The 18,689-nt window shown below is 51.9% G+C and overlaps 7 protein-coding genes across 7 annotated transcripts; 5 read left to right on the top strand and 2 right to left on the bottom strand.

Annotated features, from left to right (window-relative positions):
• Window positions 1-291: 291 nt before the first annotated feature.
• On the top strand, window positions 292-648 carry SCP_1600500 (hypothetical protein; the record flags this gene model as incomplete). The annotated part of the gene is made up of 1 exon (XM_027764501.1): window positions 292-648. The coding sequence occupies one exon, from the start codon at window positions 292-294 to the stop codon at window positions 646-648; it is 357 nt and encodes a 118-aa protein (XP_027620302.1).
• A 3,894-nt stretch (window positions 649-4,542) lies between these two features.
• SCP_1600490 (hypothetical protein) lies at window positions 4,543-4,692 on the top strand (the record flags this gene model as incomplete). Its single annotated transcript, XM_027764500.1, has 1 exon — window positions 4,543-4,692. One exon carries the CDS (start codon window positions 4,543-4,545, stop codon window positions 4,690-4,692), a length of 150 nt encoding a protein of 49 aa, XP_027620301.1.
• A 935-nt stretch (window positions 4,693-5,627) lies between these two features.
• Window positions 5,628-6,294, bottom strand: SCP_1600480 (hypothetical protein; the record flags this gene model as incomplete). Its single annotated transcript, XM_027764499.1, has 3 exons — window positions 5,628-5,773; window positions 5,837-6,005; window positions 6,055-6,294. 3 exons carry the CDS (start codon window positions 6,292-6,294, stop codon window positions 5,628-5,630), a joined length of 555 nt encoding a protein of 184 aa, XP_027620300.1.
• Window positions 6,295-7,472: 1,178 nt separating this feature from the next.
• SCP_1600470 (hypothetical protein) lies at window positions 7,473-8,167 on the bottom strand (the record flags this gene model as incomplete). Its single annotated transcript, XM_027764498.1, has 2 exons — window positions 7,473-7,766; window positions 7,820-8,167. The coding sequence occupies 2 exons, from the start codon at window positions 8,165-8,167 to the stop codon at window positions 7,473-7,475; spliced, it is 642 nt and encodes a 213-aa protein (XP_027620299.1).
• Window positions 8,168-9,485: 1,318 nt separating this feature from the next.
• SCP_1600460 (predicted protein) lies at window positions 9,486-10,368 on the top strand (the record flags this gene model as incomplete). Its single annotated transcript, XM_027764497.1, has 2 exons — window positions 9,486-9,946; window positions 10,008-10,368. 2 exons carry the CDS (start codon window positions 9,486-9,488, stop codon window positions 10,366-10,368), a joined length of 822 nt encoding a protein of 273 aa, XP_027620298.1.
• A 1,760-nt stretch (window positions 10,369-12,128) lies between these two features.
• SCP_1600450 (Probable xyloglucan-specific endo-beta-1,4-glucanase) lies at window positions 12,129-13,324 on the top strand (the record flags this gene model as incomplete). Its single annotated transcript, XM_027764496.1, has 9 exons — window positions 12,129-12,255; window positions 12,315-12,422; window positions 12,477-12,514; window positions 12,572-12,651; window positions 12,708-12,773; window positions 12,836-12,862; window positions 12,923-13,080; window positions 13,139-13,176; window positions 13,235-13,324. 9 exons carry the CDS (start codon window positions 12,129-12,131, stop codon window positions 13,322-13,324), a joined length of 732 nt encoding a protein of 243 aa, XP_027620297.1.
• Window positions 13,325-14,273: 949 nt separating this feature from the next.
• On the top strand, window positions 14,274-16,668 carry SCP_1600440 (hypothetical protein; the record flags this gene model as incomplete). The annotated part of the gene is made up of 14 exons (XM_027764495.1): window positions 14,274-14,445; window positions 14,493-14,598; window positions 14,646-14,807; window positions 14,866-14,882; window positions 14,936-14,987; window positions 15,039-15,102; window positions 15,154-15,323; window positions 15,380-15,386; window positions 15,445-15,478; window positions 15,532-15,593; window positions 15,651-15,796; window positions 15,853-15,959; window positions 16,013-16,183; window positions 16,244-16,668. The coding sequence occupies 14 exons, from the start codon at window positions 14,274-14,276 to the stop codon at window positions 16,666-16,668; spliced, it is 1,695 nt and encodes a 564-aa protein (XP_027620296.1).
• Window positions 16,669-18,689: the final 2,021 nt, after the last annotated feature.

Here is an 18,689-nt window from a genome sequence, read left to right as displayed (position 1 = left end):
GCGAAGTCATTCTGAACTTCATGTTCAGATGGCGAAGGATATTCGCCACAGTTCGCCAACCCTTCCCACAGTGGGAGAGAGTGTGATACTGCAAGGAGAGCTGATAGTGAGCTAACCAGAATTGGAGGGAATGATGGGTGGATTACGTGGAAATTATTGGCCAGCGGTAGCTCCATCATTGCCCTGTTAGGCAGTGGATCAATCACTGAAAAATATGCCCATGGCGGTTGACTGATCGCTGAGAACTACACCTATGGCGGTGGGCCGATAGGTCTAAGCAAGAGGTGCCGCATGAGCAACAACTCGGCGTCGGAGCCCCCTTCTTCTGTGGTGTCCTTCGGCTCGTACGCTGATTTGCACACGTCCGCATCCTCGTCTACTTCGTGCTCTTCGGTTGACTTCGGGTACAATCCGTTCACTTCGTATGGTCTACTTCTTGGCTCGGGCAACCAGGTGTGGCATCCGCCCATGCTTCCCCCTGACCAATCTCCACGTTTCATACATCCGCCCATGCTTCCCCCCGACCAATCTCCATGTTTCATACATCCACCTATGCTACTCCCTGACGAATCATTTGGTATGTTCCTTCACTCACCCATGCTTCACCAAGACGACACGGACACGATACGAGCCCAGTTGACAACCTAGGGCAAGGCAAATAACTCAGCTATGCCCAGGCTAGTCAGATATTTCAGGCAACCCATGCTTATGGGCTCAGAAATATACCTATGGCGGTGGGCCGATGGCTGTATAATAGCCCCGTGGTGGTGGGCCGATCGCTCAGAACACTACCTATGGAGGTCGGCCCATCGCTCAGAACCCTACCTATGGGGTTGTGCCGATGGCTGTATAATAGCACCGTGGCGGTGGGCTGATCGCTCAGAAATATACCTATGGCGGTGGGCCCATCGCTCAGAACACTACCTATGGAGGTCAGCCCACCGCTCAGAACACTACCTATGGCGGTGGGCCAATGGCTGTATAATAGCACCGTGGTGGTGGGCCGATCGCTCAGAACACTACCTATGGCGGTGGGCCCATCGCTCAGAACACTACCTATGGCGGTGGGCCCATCGCTCAGAACACTACCTATGGCGGTCGGCCCACCGCTCAGAACACTACCTATGGCGGTGGGCCAATGGCTGTATAATAGCACCGTGGCCGATCGCTCAGAACACTACCTATGGAGGTCGGCCGATCGCTCAGAACACTACCTATGGTGGTGGGCCGATCGCTCAGAACACTACCTATGACAGTCGGCCGATGGCTCAGAACAGCTCCAATGGCAGTGGGCCGATGGCTGTATAATAGCACGGTGGCAGTGGGCCGATCGCTCAGAAATATACCTATGGCGGTGGGCCCATCGCTCAGAACACTGCCTATGGCGGTCGGCCCACCGCTCAGAACACTACCTATGGCGGTGGGCCGATGGCTGTATAATAGCACCGTGGTGGTGGGCCGATTGCTCAGAACACTACCTATGGCGGTGGGCCGATCGCTCAGAACACTACCTATGGTGGTGGGCCCATCGCTCAGAACACTACCTATGGTGGTGGGCCCATCGCTCAGAACACTACCTATGGTGGTCGGCCCACCGCTCAGAACACTACCTATGGCGGTGGGCCGATGGCTGTATAATAGCACCGTGGCGGTGGGCCGATCGCTCAGAAATATACCTATGGCGGTAGGCCGATCGCTCAGAACACTACATATGGCGGTGGGCCGACGGCTCTATAATAGCCCCAGTGGTGGTGGGCTGATCACTCAGAACACTACCTATGGTGGTCGGCCCATCGCTCAGTACTACCATGGTGGCGGTGGGCCGATGGCTGTATAATAGCCCCGTGGCGGTGGGCCGATCGCTCAGACATATACCTATGGCGGTAGGCCGATCGCTCAGAACACTACATATGGCGGTGGGCCGATGGCTCTATAATAGCCCCAGTGGCGGTGGGCCGATCACTCAGAACACTACCTATGGTGGTCGGCCCATCGCTCAGTACTACCACGGTGGCGGTGGGCCGATGGCTGTATAATAGCACCGTGGCGATGGGCCGATCGCTCAGAACACTACCTATGGCAGTCGGCCGATGGCTCAGAACAGCTCCAATGGCGGTGGGCCGATGGCTGTACAATAGCCCCGTGGCGGTGGGCTGATCGCTCAGAAATATCCCTATGGTGGTGGGCCGATCGCTCAGAACACTACCTATGGCGGTGGGCCAACGGCTGTGTAATAGCCCTAGTGGCAGTGGGCCGATCGCTCAGAACACTACCTATGGCGGTGGGCCAATGGCTGTGTAATAGCCCCGTGGCGGTGGGCCGATTGCTCAGAACACTACCTATGGCGGTGGGCCGATGGCTGTATAATAGCCCCGTGGCAGTGGGCCGATCGCTCAAAAATACACCTATGGCGGTGGGCCCATCGCTCAGAACTATCACCGCGGCGGTGGGCCTATGCCTGTATAATAGTTGTATCATGGTGGTGGGCCGATCGCTCAGAAATACTCCTATGGCGGTGGGCCTATCGCTCTAGCATTCCCTTCATCGCCATGAGCCGATCGCTGACAGCTCCTTACACAGACCGATGGGCCGACGTCCGCTGGCTGTCCAGTTCATGACAATGTCAGGGTAAATGGGAGTCCAGTTCACAAACATGACTGAATGGGCTGTTTGTTCTGCCGCACTAGCTCATCCGCATAGAACTCTGACAAATACTGAAAGATTTCGTGCGTTGCTTTCAAGACGTTTGCAGACAGAATGATACTGGGATCTGCGGCATGATCCAGAAATTCAGCGAAAACAGGGTGGTAGATGGAGACAGGAGGGCCAGTGCAGTCTAAAGGGCCGCCATTTTTGATCCGAGTCTCAGAATCGGCCTGCAGTTTACGAAACTCTGATGCCTTGGCACCCATGGACAGCAGTGTCATGCACCAAAAGTGTTTGGCTTGTGAACACATAACTACCGGTGAAGTGCTCGATGAAGAAGTCACGTGACTAAGATGGAACCCGAGAACATTTGGCCGAGCGTGCCACCTGATGCTCACATTATGCTATTGGATGGGAAAAAACTCGGAAAGTGCTTTCTCCCTACTTCTCCCTGCTCGCTTTATGCTATTGGACATGGAGGTCCCAAGAGTTTTGTCTTCCCTGTTTCTCCCTGCTCACTTTATGCTATTGGACATGAAGGTCCTAAGATATTTTTCCTTCCTACTTTCCCCTTTGATCATGTGATGCTCTTATTTTGCTATTGGCCAATCTGCCATGTAACACTACTATGTAACGGTCACAATGGGTGACACCCGAGGGGTATAAAAGGACCCCCGAGGTGCCCCGACTCACAGTCTTCTCTCCCCACTTGTAGCACCCCTATAAGTGAAGAGTTCTCCCTCTGCTTGTAGCTTACCCTACAAAGTGATAAACTAAAAGAATAGGAGTTTGTTCCACTCCTCCCAGTAACATTGTTACTCATAATCAAAAGAATCCCGACGAAGTCAGTTCAGCGCAGGCAGTGAGTTGTTACAAACACAACTACTGCACTCTCGTATCGTTTCTGTTGGGTAGTCTAGCACACGGTTGCTAGATACTCAACCCATTCTCAGAAAGTTCTCAGACAACACATAGGAAAATTATCGGCCAGGCACATCGTATTAGGACACACGCACTCAGTAAAGCCCTGCACACAGTTGTAGGCACACTGTTAAGAAGACAATGAAGAATTGGTAAGCCCTGCACACGGTTGTAGGCACACTGTTAAGAAGACAACGATGACTCGGTAAGCCCTGCACATGGTTGTAGGCACACGGATTAGAGAACACAGAAGACTCAGCATCGTATAAGAAGACAGAATGCAAGCCCTTGCACACAGTTGCTAGGCATCCCCCTCTACATTCCCCCGTCTGTATTGTACAGACTACCATCCCGACTTCAGACAACAAATCACACGTATAGCTCAGGCGTCTCTAACCCATTATCATAAATTTGATATCACCAAACAACTGTGATAGCTCAGCGTACTTTCCCGTTTGCCACGCCCGGTGAACCACAGCGAAGTACCACTCACTTGACCGGGAGTCAAAATGTTAGGGCTGGTGGTTTCCCAATCAGGAAACATATATTAGTCAGCACATAGGTATGTCGGAGAACATACTGGAATCTCCTAGAATTACTGTGTAGCATAAATATATGGCCCCAACCGCATGAGCCCCTCATGCGCTTGTGACCCATGGCCTAACAGCCGAGTGAGTAGTAGTGATCAACCTCACAATACAAGCGCATACCTACTATTCACGCCGCGGGGGATAGTTTGTATACGGCCCGATCTGGTAACAGAGTGTACCGCGAAAGGTCACCGAGGCCGTAGGCGCGTAGGAGACTGTACCGTGATACGGGTAGGACCCCGCGAGCAGGTCAAGTCGAAAGTCTTCGCAACTAGGCAGGGTCACCACTGCCGGAGTTGGTGAAGCATGGCGGCAGGGTATACTGGCATTTAGTATAGTGTGCAGAGAACCCTTGGAGCCAGGTGCAACTGAAGACAGTGTGCAAATGGCGAGCCGAACGTTACGCGTGTGTCGCGGACGAGGGACAGAGTTCCCGAATTGGAAGGATCTGTGGGAATACTGGAGCATCGGCTCTGTTGTCGTGGTCGAAGGATCTGGCGAGATGGTAGCATTGGCTCTCTTGTCACGAGCATAGGGCTCCCACAACATTTGGGGTATTCAGGGTCAAAAGGAAAAATATATTGGATGGCATGGGAGATGCCAGGATTGAGGGGGGAGCACAGTAAGGTGTTTCCAGATTGAGGGGGAGTGTTAGGGCTGGTGGTTTCCCAATCAGGAAACATATATTAGTCAGCACATAGGTATGTCGGAGAACATACTGGAATCTCCTAGAATTACTGTGTAGCATAAATATATGGCCCCAACCGCATGAGCCCCTCATGCGCTTGTGACCCATGGCCTAACAGCCGAGTGAGTAGTAGTGATCAACCTCACAATACAAAAGCTCCTCCGGCCAAGGCCCGTGCGTACCCCAAGTCGACAGCAGGGGGAGTTTTGTCTTTATGGCCATGATGGCCCGCTCATTATCTGGGGGAGACGACATGTGGCAGTGAATGAACTTCTGCGCATGCAAAGACCAAGAGGGTGGCGTAAAGTCAATTCCTTACCACAGGTCGAAGAAGTCAGATAAGGGTCCCGGGGGGACCCCTCCCTCCCTTTTCCTGCCATATTTGGCAGGTTTACACCCTTATATGGAATATTGTTCTCATGGAAAATAGATATAGATTTAATATAATTTTGTATCTGCACTCATAAATCACCCAGCATTTTCCTTCAATGTAAGTCTCATCACAGAACCAGTCAGAATCAGTAGTGCCATGTGCATATTGATTCAGCTGAAATGGTGCTGCAATAAATTGCCCCAGTGCATGCAGAGATACTCACTAGTTCAATGCTCACATGGCAGCCTGTATATCCTCAACCATAAGTAAACCCTGCAGCCCACTTGAGGGATCCACAGTCACTAAGCCTTGCTATGAACACTGTGGACAATTCTGAAGCATTTGAAGTGGTGATAGAGCACGAAAAGCCTTTTCTGAGTATTCTGAGTTGTCACCATCAAAACACAATTTAGGACCCCAGGACCACCCCTCCCTCTCTAACCCATGGTCTCGGCATTCTCCGGCTGAGTACTCTTGGCAAAGACACACCTTCAACAACTTTTGAATGTTTCGTAATAACAGATGTATCTGTATCCTCCTCTCTAGGTCGCTTCTCTACGAGACATTCCCTGTGTTCAGAACCAGCGTTACGAATGAGCTCGGTATGGTGAAGCTTACTGTCAGCGGGAACCACCACGATGTGTAGGCAGGTATCATCAGGCAGCACCGTGAATAATGTTGAAATACGGTCGAAAGGCCCGAGCTTCATCGCAATTGTCTTGATGTCCTTCATCGGCAGGTCATTCGCGAATGCTTTGAATTCATTTTTAGGAATTGGTCGCTCAAGCTAGATGTGGGATCAAGACACGGCTGAGACAATCAGCAAGAGGACAAACCTTCCAGAGCGCCAGTTTGTTAGAATCAACACCTGCAAGCGCATTCGCCAACTTCTGCCAAACGAGCTTCTGCAAGTCAATAACCTGTAAGTTCTCCGTAGCCTTGACTCTGATGGGCGACTCTTGGCATTCCAAAAGGCAGTTTAGAGTGAATTTGTCCTTGTCGTTTGCCATGTCCGATGCCATTGTCGACGGCGAAGGGTAGCTGGTTGATTGAGGCGGGCCTATTTTGGGGTTCATGGCATCGGAGCTCCGAGTCTCACAGTTAATTTGTGAATTGATAGGTCTGCCCAGAATCAAGGCTCAGTTGGAGAACTGGCGAAGAGGCTCGCTGACGATTGCGGCTGATACTGATGGCGCAGTACATAAGGGAACAGGTCGGAAGTTTCCTTAGATGAAATATTGCGCTTCATCTCTCCCGCCAGCCGCATATGAGTTCTCGATATCTCTGGTCTCTGGCAAATGCATAGCAGTGTGCGCAAGGCTATGCTTATCGGAGACGATGATCCGCACTCCATCTCCAATATATGGCAGATCTTCGGTATGAAATGCGGTGTAATACTTAATCTTAGGATCGTAAGGGACTCTTGGAACAGCACTGTAACTATCGCAGTCCGTAGCTAGGTAATGAATAATTGAATTTGGGTATCACTAGCTCGATCAGCTGTCTGGTGACAGAATACTAACACTGAAAAATCTGCAAAATCACATGAAGGGTACACAGGACGCATAGCCCCTTTTTTCCACTGGAAATAATCGGGAAAAACTTGTGGAAATCAAAAAAGTGTTTCCATGAGAAATGTGATGGTAAATGTTTTGTTCTTTTCCCCAACATTTCCCATTGCATTTTCCATGGAAACACTTTTTTGATTTCCACAGGTTTTTCCCGATTATTTCCAGTGGAAAAAAGGGGCTATGTGTCCTGTGGTATACGTAGCGTAGTGCAATATGTCGCAGATCCGATATATTGTGCGAACTTGAGCCTTAGGATGGCGTGCACGAAGTGCGACTCGACGCTTACATTACACAAATCGCATGGATGCTTCAAAGCAGGACAAAACGACACGTCTATTATCCAATAGTTTCATCCCTCCGAGTAGCAACGAGGTCTTGAGACGACGAGAATACTGTCTACACCTTGCGCCGTCAAACATCAGAAAGAACAGAACGAGGCGGAAGCACAGCATACATACTCATTCCCTCACATTATCAAACATAAGATCGGCCAAATAAATATAATTGCAATTAGCGGGGCCGACTCATGAGATCGCGAGTAACTAGGTATGAAGAGACAACGAGGAGCACCGTCCAGTCGCCAGGAGAGGAACGCGCAAGAAAGAGAGGCATAACGCGAAGAATGAAGTCCCGGCCGCAGAATAAGAAGACATCGACGAGATCTAGATCACAAAACCAGGAATTCACGAACGTTGCGTGTCGAGGAGCTCCCGCTCGACTTTGACTGCATCGCGAGCAGGAAGTGCCTCTAGGACGGGTTGTTCACCATCGTGAGACCAAACGCGGTACCACGTCGCCCAGTTTGTTGATATGCCGCCTACGCCGATGTAGTTGAGCGATATCAGAATCCTGGCAGCATGCAGTGCCATGCGCAGGAGCACATCCGCAGTGACTCGCTCACAATCCCAGGCATCGACCCGGATGCGCATGCCAGTGAGCGCAAACCTGCAACTACAGACACGATCGACATGGGCCCTCTGCAAGAGTTTGGTCAGCGCCGACATGTTTGAAGCAGATTCGAGTTACGCACCACATGCTCCAGCAATTTCTCTTCACTGGGGCCATCTACATTGTCCCAATATTGTTTTCCCTCTGTCTTAATGGTGAGGTCGAGATACCTCAAGCTGTGCAACGTCTTTGCAAGGACAGGATAGAAGCTCAAGGACGACCGCCACACACGACAGCAGAAGACTACTGGGGACAGCTGCGTCAGCAATGTCACAGGATCTTTCGTATCCGGACCCTCCAGATAGTCGAAGCAACTTAAGACATCGACTCGGCGGACAGGGCCCAAGGGATGTGTCTCTCGTAGGCTAGGAAGGACAAGGCGATCCAGGGTCTTCCAGTAAACCAGATCTTCGGAAGCATGGTAAAACATGTTGGGCCCCAAGGAAACTACGCGCACATGGGAAAATGCACGCGACGCGAGATCTAGGTCGACAGCGCACAGGCTTAAGGAAAGCTCGCGCACCGATTCCCACTCACTGGCAAAGAGCATGTCGAGTAGGTGTTCTGAGATTTGGCAGAGAGAGAGCACCTCCAGAGTTCCATTAAAATGCTGAAGGAACTGCTTGGTAGGGCCTAAGCAGCAGTCCAGCCGTAGGCGGCGAGGGCGGGAAGTCATTTTAGATAGAACTCCCAGCATCCGGGATCGGACTCCATTGAAGGTGATATCGTTGAGCAGAGGCAACGCAGCTAAAACCGAGGCGAGAGGTCTATGGAGCTGCACTAGGTCTTCCACATTGCAGATAGTGAGCTTGGTGAGGTTCGCCGCGTGTATCAACACGTCGGAGAGCAAGTGAAGGCTGTAGCGGCTGCACCATTTTGAGTCAAATACTTTATAACAAATGGTCAGTTCCTTCATCCACAATGAGCGGCATCGCTCCTTATTTCCTCGGAGGACGAACGTGCAAAAATGGGCCACTTGGAGAGCGCTGTTTCGAGGGGATTCTTGGGCCACGCGGGCCACGGAGAATGGGATCAAGTAGGAACGGCTAGGTATGGATGGCAAAGATAATGACTTTTTCCCTGCAGGACCTGAGAGGAAGGTGACGTTAGAAATAAAGCGAGGCATGAAGACGTCGTAGGCCTGGCGACACGTCTCGGCAAGGTGTAGCATATCAATTTGCGCTACCCAACCCAGAATCGCGTTAAGAACATCGTGGTTGAGGTCGTAGACCTGCATGGCCGTCTTCAGTTGTGTGAAACTCACTGGTGGCTGCGAGGCCACCCGACGAAATGATTGCCTAATGAAGGGATGAACACCAAGTCATTCTAGCAGGACGACGGAAATGATTCTCACCGATGTGTGTCCTCTCGAAGATATCAAATCAGTTCGCGGTACCGGTTGAAGTGCATGTGGGTGGAGGTTGAAGATGAAGCTTGTAGAGGCCTTGAAATACCAGTGGCCAATTAAATAAAAGCGACGGCCATGTGGCTGAAATGAGTTGTTTACGCGTTGTTTGGCGATTGCGGCACAGCCGAAACGCCGAGTTGAAAAGCCAACGCGGTCTCATTCAATTTTTCTCCAATCTCTGTTGTCTTCCCAGCAAATTGTTTTTAATTTCTTCTATCTGACAACAAGTCTTCACTGCTCCGACGTCGCCAGTATTGTTACCCCCCTTCGAGAATCTGAGTAAATTTCGATCCTCAGGCGACGCGTATATATTCTTCGTCTTGCTCTGCTCTCCACCGCGATGGCGACTTTCTACTCGTCATTCTTCTCGTCGGGTCTCCTTGCTCCGCAGCCTCACACTCCGCAGCCGTCCTCGCCGTCGACACCTCGCCAGACCTACCTCAACTTCGACCACGAGATCACTCCCACCGCTCTCCCGGGCACAAATGCGCCCGGTCCTGAGCCCACACTGCTCCCATCTATCAGCCTGACAGAGTCGGCGCCGACCCATGACCACGGGCGGCGCCTTCGCCGTCGGCGCTCGTCGCTTACCGCTTCAACTTCGCCCCTCGCTACCATCAAGTCCACTACTGCACACCGCACTGCGGCTGCATCTGTGCAGAGGCAGTCTCTGATCGCTGGCCGTTCGAGATCCGGAAGCGATGCGAGCACGTTCTCCATGCACTCTCGCGGTGAGTCCGTCGTCGAAGAGATGAGTGTCATTCGTCGGCTACGGAGCGGCAGTGTTGGTACCGCGTTGAGGTGATCACTTTGATTTTTGCTTGGGTATCGGAGACTCACACCTTTTGGTGAACCATGACAGACCCCGCCGTACGCTCCGCCGCAATGCACCTCCCGCACCACCACCACCAACCGCGCCCCTTCCTGCGCTTCCGCTCCCCCAATCGCACTTGCAAGCGCCCACGACCCCGCGCCGGCCACTCCAGCGTCGTGTGCATACGATGGACAATGCGTCACCAGTACCTTATTCCTCCACACTGGCCGTGGTTCCGTCATCTCCCTGTGACTCTGACTACGCGCTCCCATCATCGCCCGGATATCCCGCCCTTGGAAACGCGAGTGCGGCGTCTGATCTTGGCATGAGGAAAATGCAGTTGGACTACCCGAGTCCTATCGAGGGCGAAGGGTGCTTATGGGACCAGAATGCGATAAAGGAGAACTAGGACGTCGCGGAGGCTTGGGCTCTCCCGTGCTATGCTTTGCTTTGCTTTGAACCTTATGTTTGATGTCGTCGTCGTACCCATCCTGCTGCCTGTTTTTGGCTCGTTTCATTGTGCTATGCACAGCAAGCCTACCCTATGGTCTATTCACACCCTAATAGTGCGTCGTCTCCTGCTTGCTGGTGTAATGCAATACTGAAAAGTCACTTCGCAGATCGTTGATACATCCATTAGCATTTATCTTCACGAATCTTCGCATGCCCTTACTTATACTCCGTTCGCTCACCGAACGCTAATTACGGCATCCGCAGGTCGGTAGTCGTTCATCCACATATGTATCAGGTTTCACGCAGAGGTTGACTTTCCTCGCGATTCATCTTCCTTACCCTTCTAATTGCTTTGCTTCTTTCACGCGCGCCACGATCCGCCTTCTCGTACTGATGTTCCATAGATGTACAGTGTTTGCTTCTGTATCTACTGCTGTGCATTAAAAATTCGGACTTTTTTGAGGTTCGACATACCTTTGATCATAACTTGACGTAGGGTGCTCGAATGTCGGGACGATATATATTATTGTTGACTTGTGCTATCAGTGACCCGGATGTGCCGCTCGCTCTATGGCCCGTTTATGTTCGGCATTGGGAAATCATCTTCTGTAGCATGTACAGTACAGTTGATGATTTTTATTGCAGGCTCTGCACTCTCGACTTTTCTCGGAAGTAATTTGACCACGCGTACTTTCCGGACTTTTACTGTGTTACAAGCAGAGGTACAACATGCTTTGCAGTTTTGAAGCAATCAGACAAGAAAAACGAGCTGTATAAAATGCGATGGCGCTTCCAGGCCTGATGGCGAAATAGATAGTAGTGGGCTGCCAATGCAGAGCCTGCAGTTGGAGCCTACTTACCGCCGAGCAAACAACGCGTACACAACGCGTCGTCCACCATTGCATAATCGGCAAGCGCCGTCATCACAGCCTCTCCTTCGGTCTTTGCCGGTGTAAGTTTTTCTCCATCCTGCGCCGAGCAGCTGTATTCCTTTGTTTTTCAACGCAATTTTCCAGTCTCCATTGTTTGGGGTGCGGTCGGCGTCGTTCTGGAGTCTTTGTGTAGCTGCCGCTCTCTGATCCGAGTTCGAGTACCTGGCAGTTGCACCCACTCCCCTGGTGAAGTCAGCAAAAGACAGTCACTTGTCCCGCAAGGCGAGCCTATCATGCAGGTCGCTCGGATATTCGTCTGTGCATTCTCGGGCAGAACCACCTTTGCAAACGATGGCGAGTACTGCAGCTGATCTGGCTGCCAATGCAGAATGCTTGTTGTGCGCGTTCTGGCCCGCGTGTCTGATCTGCGTTTGATTAATATGCGGTTGCGAAGAGACTTCGAAAAAGTCGGTGTGTCTGGTCATGCATCATGCGCCATGCGAATTTGCGCTGGAGGTGCCACAAGGGCCTGCGATGATGGTTCACTCCCTCTCGCCATGTGACAGCACGGCGGTCTTGGTCAACATAGTTGCGCCACTGGCGCGCCACAGGGTCTTTGTCCACAGTTGAGAAAGGTCGTGGTTTGTTTCTTGGCTGCGGAAGAACTGCACGCCTCGTGTGTTTGTGGGCAGTATCTATGGCGCGGCCGGGCTGCTGGGTCATTGTTCATTTTTTGCATTTGAAATGTTGCGAGGGGTATAAAACGCCTACCAAGCTGCAAGTAGTCCTCAGGTTCATCCACACACCGCTCTCCTCTCGTATCTCTGTCTACTGAGCTCGGAAAATGATTTTGTCTCTCGTCTTTGTTTCTGCCCTCGCGGCTATGGCGCGCGCAAGCACGACCATTACCGGCCAGTACGACTGCGTGACCGGCGGCAACTACCAGCTGTGCAACAACCAGTGGGGTATCTGTGAGTGCGCCATAAGCTCTGTCTTTGTGTGCGCGCTGACGGAACTACGTGGCGCGCAGCGGACGGCACGGGCTCGCAGAACGCGACGCTCATCAGCACATCCGGGAATACTATCTCGTGGTCTACCACTTGGACGTGGGCGAATAACCCGAACGACGTGAAGACCTGTAAGCTCACTGTAATCGTTCACGTATGCGCTCGCTGATGCTGGTGCGCCACAGACACCAACGTCGAGTCCACCACCGCGAAAGGCGTACTGGTACGTCCAAATGTCGGGGATCTCGACTTGTGCTGAGGTATGGTACTGTTCCTGCAGCTTAGCGCCATCACGTCCGTCCCGACCTCATGGGACTGGGAGTATGTCACGGAGTCTTCCGGAATTCGTGCCGATGTATCGTGAGTGACCCCTGCACATGGCGGTCCCGAAGAATCAGCGCTGACGGCTCCGCTAGCTACGACATCTGGATTGGCACCACCGCTAATGGAGCGCAGGCGTCTTCCAGTTCTTCGTATGAGATGTGAGGAAGCGTGTTGACTTCAGTCGCGTGCTTCGCTGATGCTTGTTGTTCTTCCATTCTAGCATGATCTGGCTCTCTGGTCTCGGCGGGTGAGTAGCAGCCAGGGCAGTAAAGAATGTCCCACACACTCACGCGTGACCTCTGCCTAGTATCCAACCCGTCGGATCGCTCAGCAAGAGCGGCGTCTCTCTCGCCGGCTACTCCTGGAACGTTTGGGAGGGCCCTAACTCCAACTGGGAGACGATCTCCTTCGTCAGCGCCAGTGGGAACCTCACCAGCTTCAGCACGGACCTGAATACATTCTTCCGTAAGCTCACAACCTCGCGTTTGACTGTAGTGACTGCTGACTTACTGGTCATTCGCAGAGTATATCATTGAGAACTACGGCGTGTCGTCCTCTCTGGTGGGTACAATCTTACAGCTCATTCCCTAGTCGTGATGACTGACGCGTATCCGCACAGTACTTGCAAGGCATCGAGACCGGCACCGAGCCCTTTACAGGCTCCGCTGAGCTCCTCACAAACAGCTACAGCGTCTCCCTGAGCACTTAGCTGCTCTCGTCTCGTGCGCCGTGGTTCTCCACTGGTGGATGAAACGGATCGGTACTTCGGTCAGGCATCCTGGATTCGGTCGCGTATATGACTCCGGCTTGCTTCGTTGGTCTCTGTATATCTCATATTAGGAAGTGTGTACGGCTGTAAATCTGAGAATGTATTCTATATATGCTGAATCTGATATTTCTCTGCGGGGTTCATGTGTGAACTCTAAGATCTAATTAGAGTTTGTGCGTGCGTCGAGCGCGTCTGAGTGTAGCACGTGATCGTGATCTGTCGTTCGGTGCCGACTCGGATTCGACTATCATAATCACTATTGTTTTTATCTCACCAGTCGAAATCTATATTATTGCCTCTAATTTGCCAATGGGCGCTGAAGTGTGTGAAGGGCTATGTACCTTCCTGCAGGCGAGCGGCCCCGAATACTCGTGCAGGGTCGTGCGTAGGGCGTGTGTCGAGGCGGTGGACTTGAGGCGACCAAAACTGATTTTAACTGGGCGCTCGGACACTCGTAATTACACACACATGTTCCATGTTCCTCCGCTTCAGGGTCCCTTCTACGCTTTGGACGCTGCCGAAACTGCATCTGGATATGCGGAAAAGAAGCCAGATATGAGTCGCAGGGATCCGGTACGTCACCAAGTACACCTGTACTTGGATATCGTGCCCAAGTGACGATCTCTTGCATGCGAGGGGACGGGATAAAGAGCTACTTCTGCCATGGAAGCGCACAGTATGTGTTTAACAAGCTACTTAATTCTGGCGAGTTGTCCTTATAAATACGTCGTAGGGTGTGCGTTGTGCGTCCGGTATCCACGACGCGACGGGTATAAAATCCACTGTCTGTGGCGTATGTGGCGCATCCTCCCATTATTAATCGCCAATTTCGTCGGCTATGCTCTCTTTCTTCCATACCACAACAATACTCTCGAGACTCCTCAGAATTATGGCTAACCATTTCAAAGCTCATCCTCCCGAGCCTAAAGGTAGTGGGACGGAAAGACGCATTACCGTCGAGGTCGACTACCAAGAGGCAGACGGGGTGCGCCACCTCACCCTACACGATGTGCCCATCCCGCTGTCGTACGAAACGTTGTGCAGCGGATTCGAGGCAAAGGGTAAGTGGCCTACTGCTGAATTCACTCAGCTGCTCATCGTTGATCAGGTCTGAAACCTCCCGAGGCCATACTCGTCCTCAAGGAGGAATATCCGCTCACCGTCGTGGATGGCCCTTCAACCTTCGAGCGTGGAGTGGGTGGCGCAGTCAATATGTGAGTTAGTCTGTGCGGTGCTGTGACCTGTGCTGAAGGTATCCAAGCAACGAACCGTTACTTCATTACTACAATCAGTGTTTTCTGCCAACTGTTTCTCCTACTGGCTGTGGGACGGCAGGTTCTGCAGTGGCCGCGTCTAGCACTCCAGGATACACTGCCAATGCGCACATGTTGGAGATTTATGGCGTCGACATCAACTTCCACAGGTTCGTCATTTCATTCGTATACCTGTTTGTTCCTACAAATTGATGCTTTTGTATTCAGAACAGTCCGTGTTCCAGGTAAGGAAGTGGCATCTCTCCATTCTCGTGATCGTTATTGAGCTCCTTGTTAGATAATAACAGCATGAATTTATTGCCTCCCTCCATGGGTCTATTCCCCATCTAGTGAGTCATGAATTCTCCGTGCCCTCCACAGACTTACCATGGGACTCCAAGTAACACGGCAGAATACAAGGATCGTCTTCCTGCGTCCATCGCGTCCGATAGTGACATTTTTATCGTCAGTAATTCATTTGTTTGTACTCTTGCCTCTAACGTGGCGCCTGCGCAGACCCTCTACCAGCGTGAGGCGATGTGGATATCGTTCGACACTGGATATAGCCGTACGGCAGCGGTCAAGATATCTGTGGGTGGCGTCAATGCCCTGACGGGCCTGCCCATGGATGCGCCGTCGGTGGGCACACAGGATTATTTGGCGATCAAGCCGGAGGGTGGCCAGAGGTACGTGATGTTTCGCATACTGTCTGAGAGGTTCGTTGATGTAAACACTCGTCTAGCTGGATCGTAAGAACTCTCCCTTTTTCGTTATGCTTCCTTGCTCATATGCTCAACGTCGTCCTAGGATGGTGTGTCCACAGCGCCTGGAGTTGTTCGTCGTGAGTGCATAATCCCAACATCCGTGCTATTGTATGGTTCATCCGTTGTGCAGAATTTGTCGCAATGTCCCTTGGGAAAGGGCTCACGGTGGAGGGGCAGATAACTGGAACAGAGGTTCGTGACCGCAGTATTTACGCTGACAAATTGAACCTCACTGGCCAACATCAACAGACCGTCGGAGGCCTGCAAATGGAGGTCTTCCCCACCTTTCCCACAACGGTTGATTTCCATCGCAACGGAGACCTCGATTTCTACAAGACCCCGCGAGAGCTGGGTCTCGTTGCGGGCGATACCTTAACTTTTACAGATCGCCAACAGTGAGTGTGACTTCTGCGCTGTTTTGCATTGGCGACTTATAAGGTATTCCTCGCAGGGACGAGGACGAAACACCGAGGATACTGGGCAAAACACGGAGCACTATGACAGTCATGGCGCCCATGGTGCGGATCGTGGCCTATGCCACATATGACTTCAACGCAAGTCAGTGTCCTTCATCTCCAGATGCTGCAAACACTCGTTGACATCACTCTCAGAGCTATCAGTCCACATCATGCCCTCGGATGAAACGGTCACGATGTCGTTCCCGTCCGTCAACAACGTTTACGCCATTAAACTGGCTCTCAGAGAGAGCCAGATGGTAGCGCCCAGCAAACAGCGACTGAGTTACAAGGGACGAGCGCTCAAGGATGAGGACTACATCAGCGGTAGGATAGTTCATCATATAGTGAGCAACTGGTGCTTACATATTCCATTCCTTCCTGCAGACTACGGCATCGTGCCGGGATGCACCATCGAACTGGAAGCTGAAACTTTCGGAGGCCTCTGGCGACCTCGCGGAAAGATACGTCCCGCGGCCCAAGCGGCTTCAGGCCTCGCTGCCGGCGGGCGTATCACGCAGAAGATTGTCAAAGACAGCCTTCCCGCGTCCGCGTATGACCGTTCGCGCGGCGTGCGCGTGCGCGTCGGGATTCTGAACTCGTCGTACTTCGCCGCAGCAACGGGCCTCCCGCCCCCCGAGACGCCCATCAGCAGTGCCACGTATAACAAGCTCAGACTCCCGTGGTTCGTGCTCTATGAGGAGAATGTGCCCGTTGCGGACAATCTTACGGTGCCGAACAAGCTTACGGAGGTGAAATCGGTGGCTAATTTGAAGGCGTCCGAGGGATCTGGCAAGGTGGGTGGATACTAGCCACAAGTGCACCGTGGCGGGCTAAATTCTAGTGCATTGAATTGATATGTATTTGGTATTTTGTGACATTCGTCTTATGCATTCAGTATTGGATGGAACTGAGCATGCTGAACATACTTGAATATAGGTAAGTGCGATTTTCTATGCGTGCTCTCTCCACCCTCCATCCTTTGTACGACCCTTGCTCGTGCAAGCACATGCGAGCGCATTCTAATTCTGATACATATACTAGCCGTGTGCCTCTTGACCCCCTGCACTCAATTTTGGCCTTGCTGCTTATCTGACAATCAGACGTTAGCTTACATGATTCGTATAAACACTGGTTAACTGCAGTGGCGGCCTGTTACCTCTGTTGTCGTTGCCACCTTGGGTGCGGTGCAGTACCATTCGACTCGCCGCCGTCGCGTCGGGAATCGACTCGGAAGCGCCCGTGGCGGCCTGGGATACGTTCAACTTCAACCAGCCACTGATTCGATGAGACCTACCGCCGCACAGCCACACTGAGTGAAGCACTACTGTCTGGTATGTACTCCTGTCGGATGTCGTGAGTGAATCGATACTTATACCAAACTGTTCCCGGTGGAATCCCGTCGTGACTAGTTGCAAGAATTCGGATTTAGTGATTTTGCAACTCTTGAAGTCCTAGCAAAGGTGCTTTTACTCGTTCTGATGGGTAAGCTGTGTCTGAGTGCATCTCATACGGTCTAGATTACAAAGCAGTTCCAGTCTAATGGTGCAAGATCTAGAGAAGCGACCGTGTCGTAATCTCCTGTCTCTGAACGACGACGTCCTCCGGTTGGTTATATCTTACCTCTCCTCACGCGACGCACTCTCGCTATCCTCCACGACTCGAGTACTACAGGATCAAGCCATTTGTCGTGCTATCTCTTCAGTGACGATTTCCCTCTACAATACTGTACGTTTCGAGAGGTTTTGCGGATATCTTCTCGCCGATGTGCCCAACCGGTTATGTCACATACGGCATTTCGAGATCAACTTGGAAATGTGGGAGGAAGAGCACCTGAATAGATCGGTTCTTCCTCTGTTGGCAGATGTTCTAGAGCATATTCACTTGGGTCACCTGCGAACGCTGGCACTACCTCTAACGGAGTCCATCATGCGCTGGGAACCACGTATCCAGGCTGCTATTTCTGCTCTTCCTGACCTTGTGGACGTCCGACTCGAAGGGATTGGGACTGAATGATGTCCAATCGCTCAATAATTGTAGCTGCGGGCTACGTAGGTTGTCGCTCATTGTCCGCGCCGGCTTGGCAATCAGTGACATACTGCCTAGTCTTTCCCATCTGCAACAGGTCGAAGTGCTCGAGTTGTCTGGTTGCTTGTCTGAACCTCCTCCGCCCTGGGGTAGCATCGATTCGGGGCTACGGTGGCCTGCCGTGCGTCACCTTAACCTACACCAAATGAGCATATCAAGATCTACATTCATTCATGCATTTCCTAATGCCCGAAAGCTTAGCCTGGACAACGTCTTCGACAGTCCTACCGGACATTCCAGTCCATCTCGAGTAATCACTACTGCATGTTGGCAACGCTTGGACCACGTCTGTGCAAAGCTAGCCGATCTCCGACGATGGCCACTTGTTTGTCCGGTACATTGGCTGGAACTCCAGCTCTTCATTTATGACAGGCCCGAAGGCTCCGAAAATATGTCCATTATGCTCCGTGAATACATGTCTCCTGCCGTGATCACTCTGCATGTCTATCGGACAGGCTTTGCAGAATGGACGCAATTTGTCAGCAGCTTGCCAAGTACAAGGTGCTTGGAACTCGTAATGACGGAAGAAGATGAGCCGTGCTCTTCTCAACTTGTGAGTCTTCCACTATTAGAGCGACACTTGTAATTCACCGGACACTCTTCAAGTTCGATCACACAGAGTTTTCCCCCCTGCTTGCATCACTGAAGGTCATATGCATTCAACTATACATTGACTGTTCTGACATCAGATGGGAGTTTTCCAGCTGGAAAGACCTGCATCCTCCGTCGAGCCCAGAAATTGCTG

This window comes from Sparassis crispa (assembly GCF_003851025.1).
Source record: "Sparassis crispa DNA, contig_000015F, whole genome shotgun sequence".
Classification (NCBI taxonomy): domain Eukaryota; kingdom Fungi; phylum Basidiomycota; class Agaricomycetes; order Polyporales; family Sparassidaceae; genus Sparassis; species Sparassis crispa.
The sequence above is the reverse complement of the archived record's forward strand: the minus strand, read 5'-3'. Positions and strand labels throughout refer to the sequence as shown.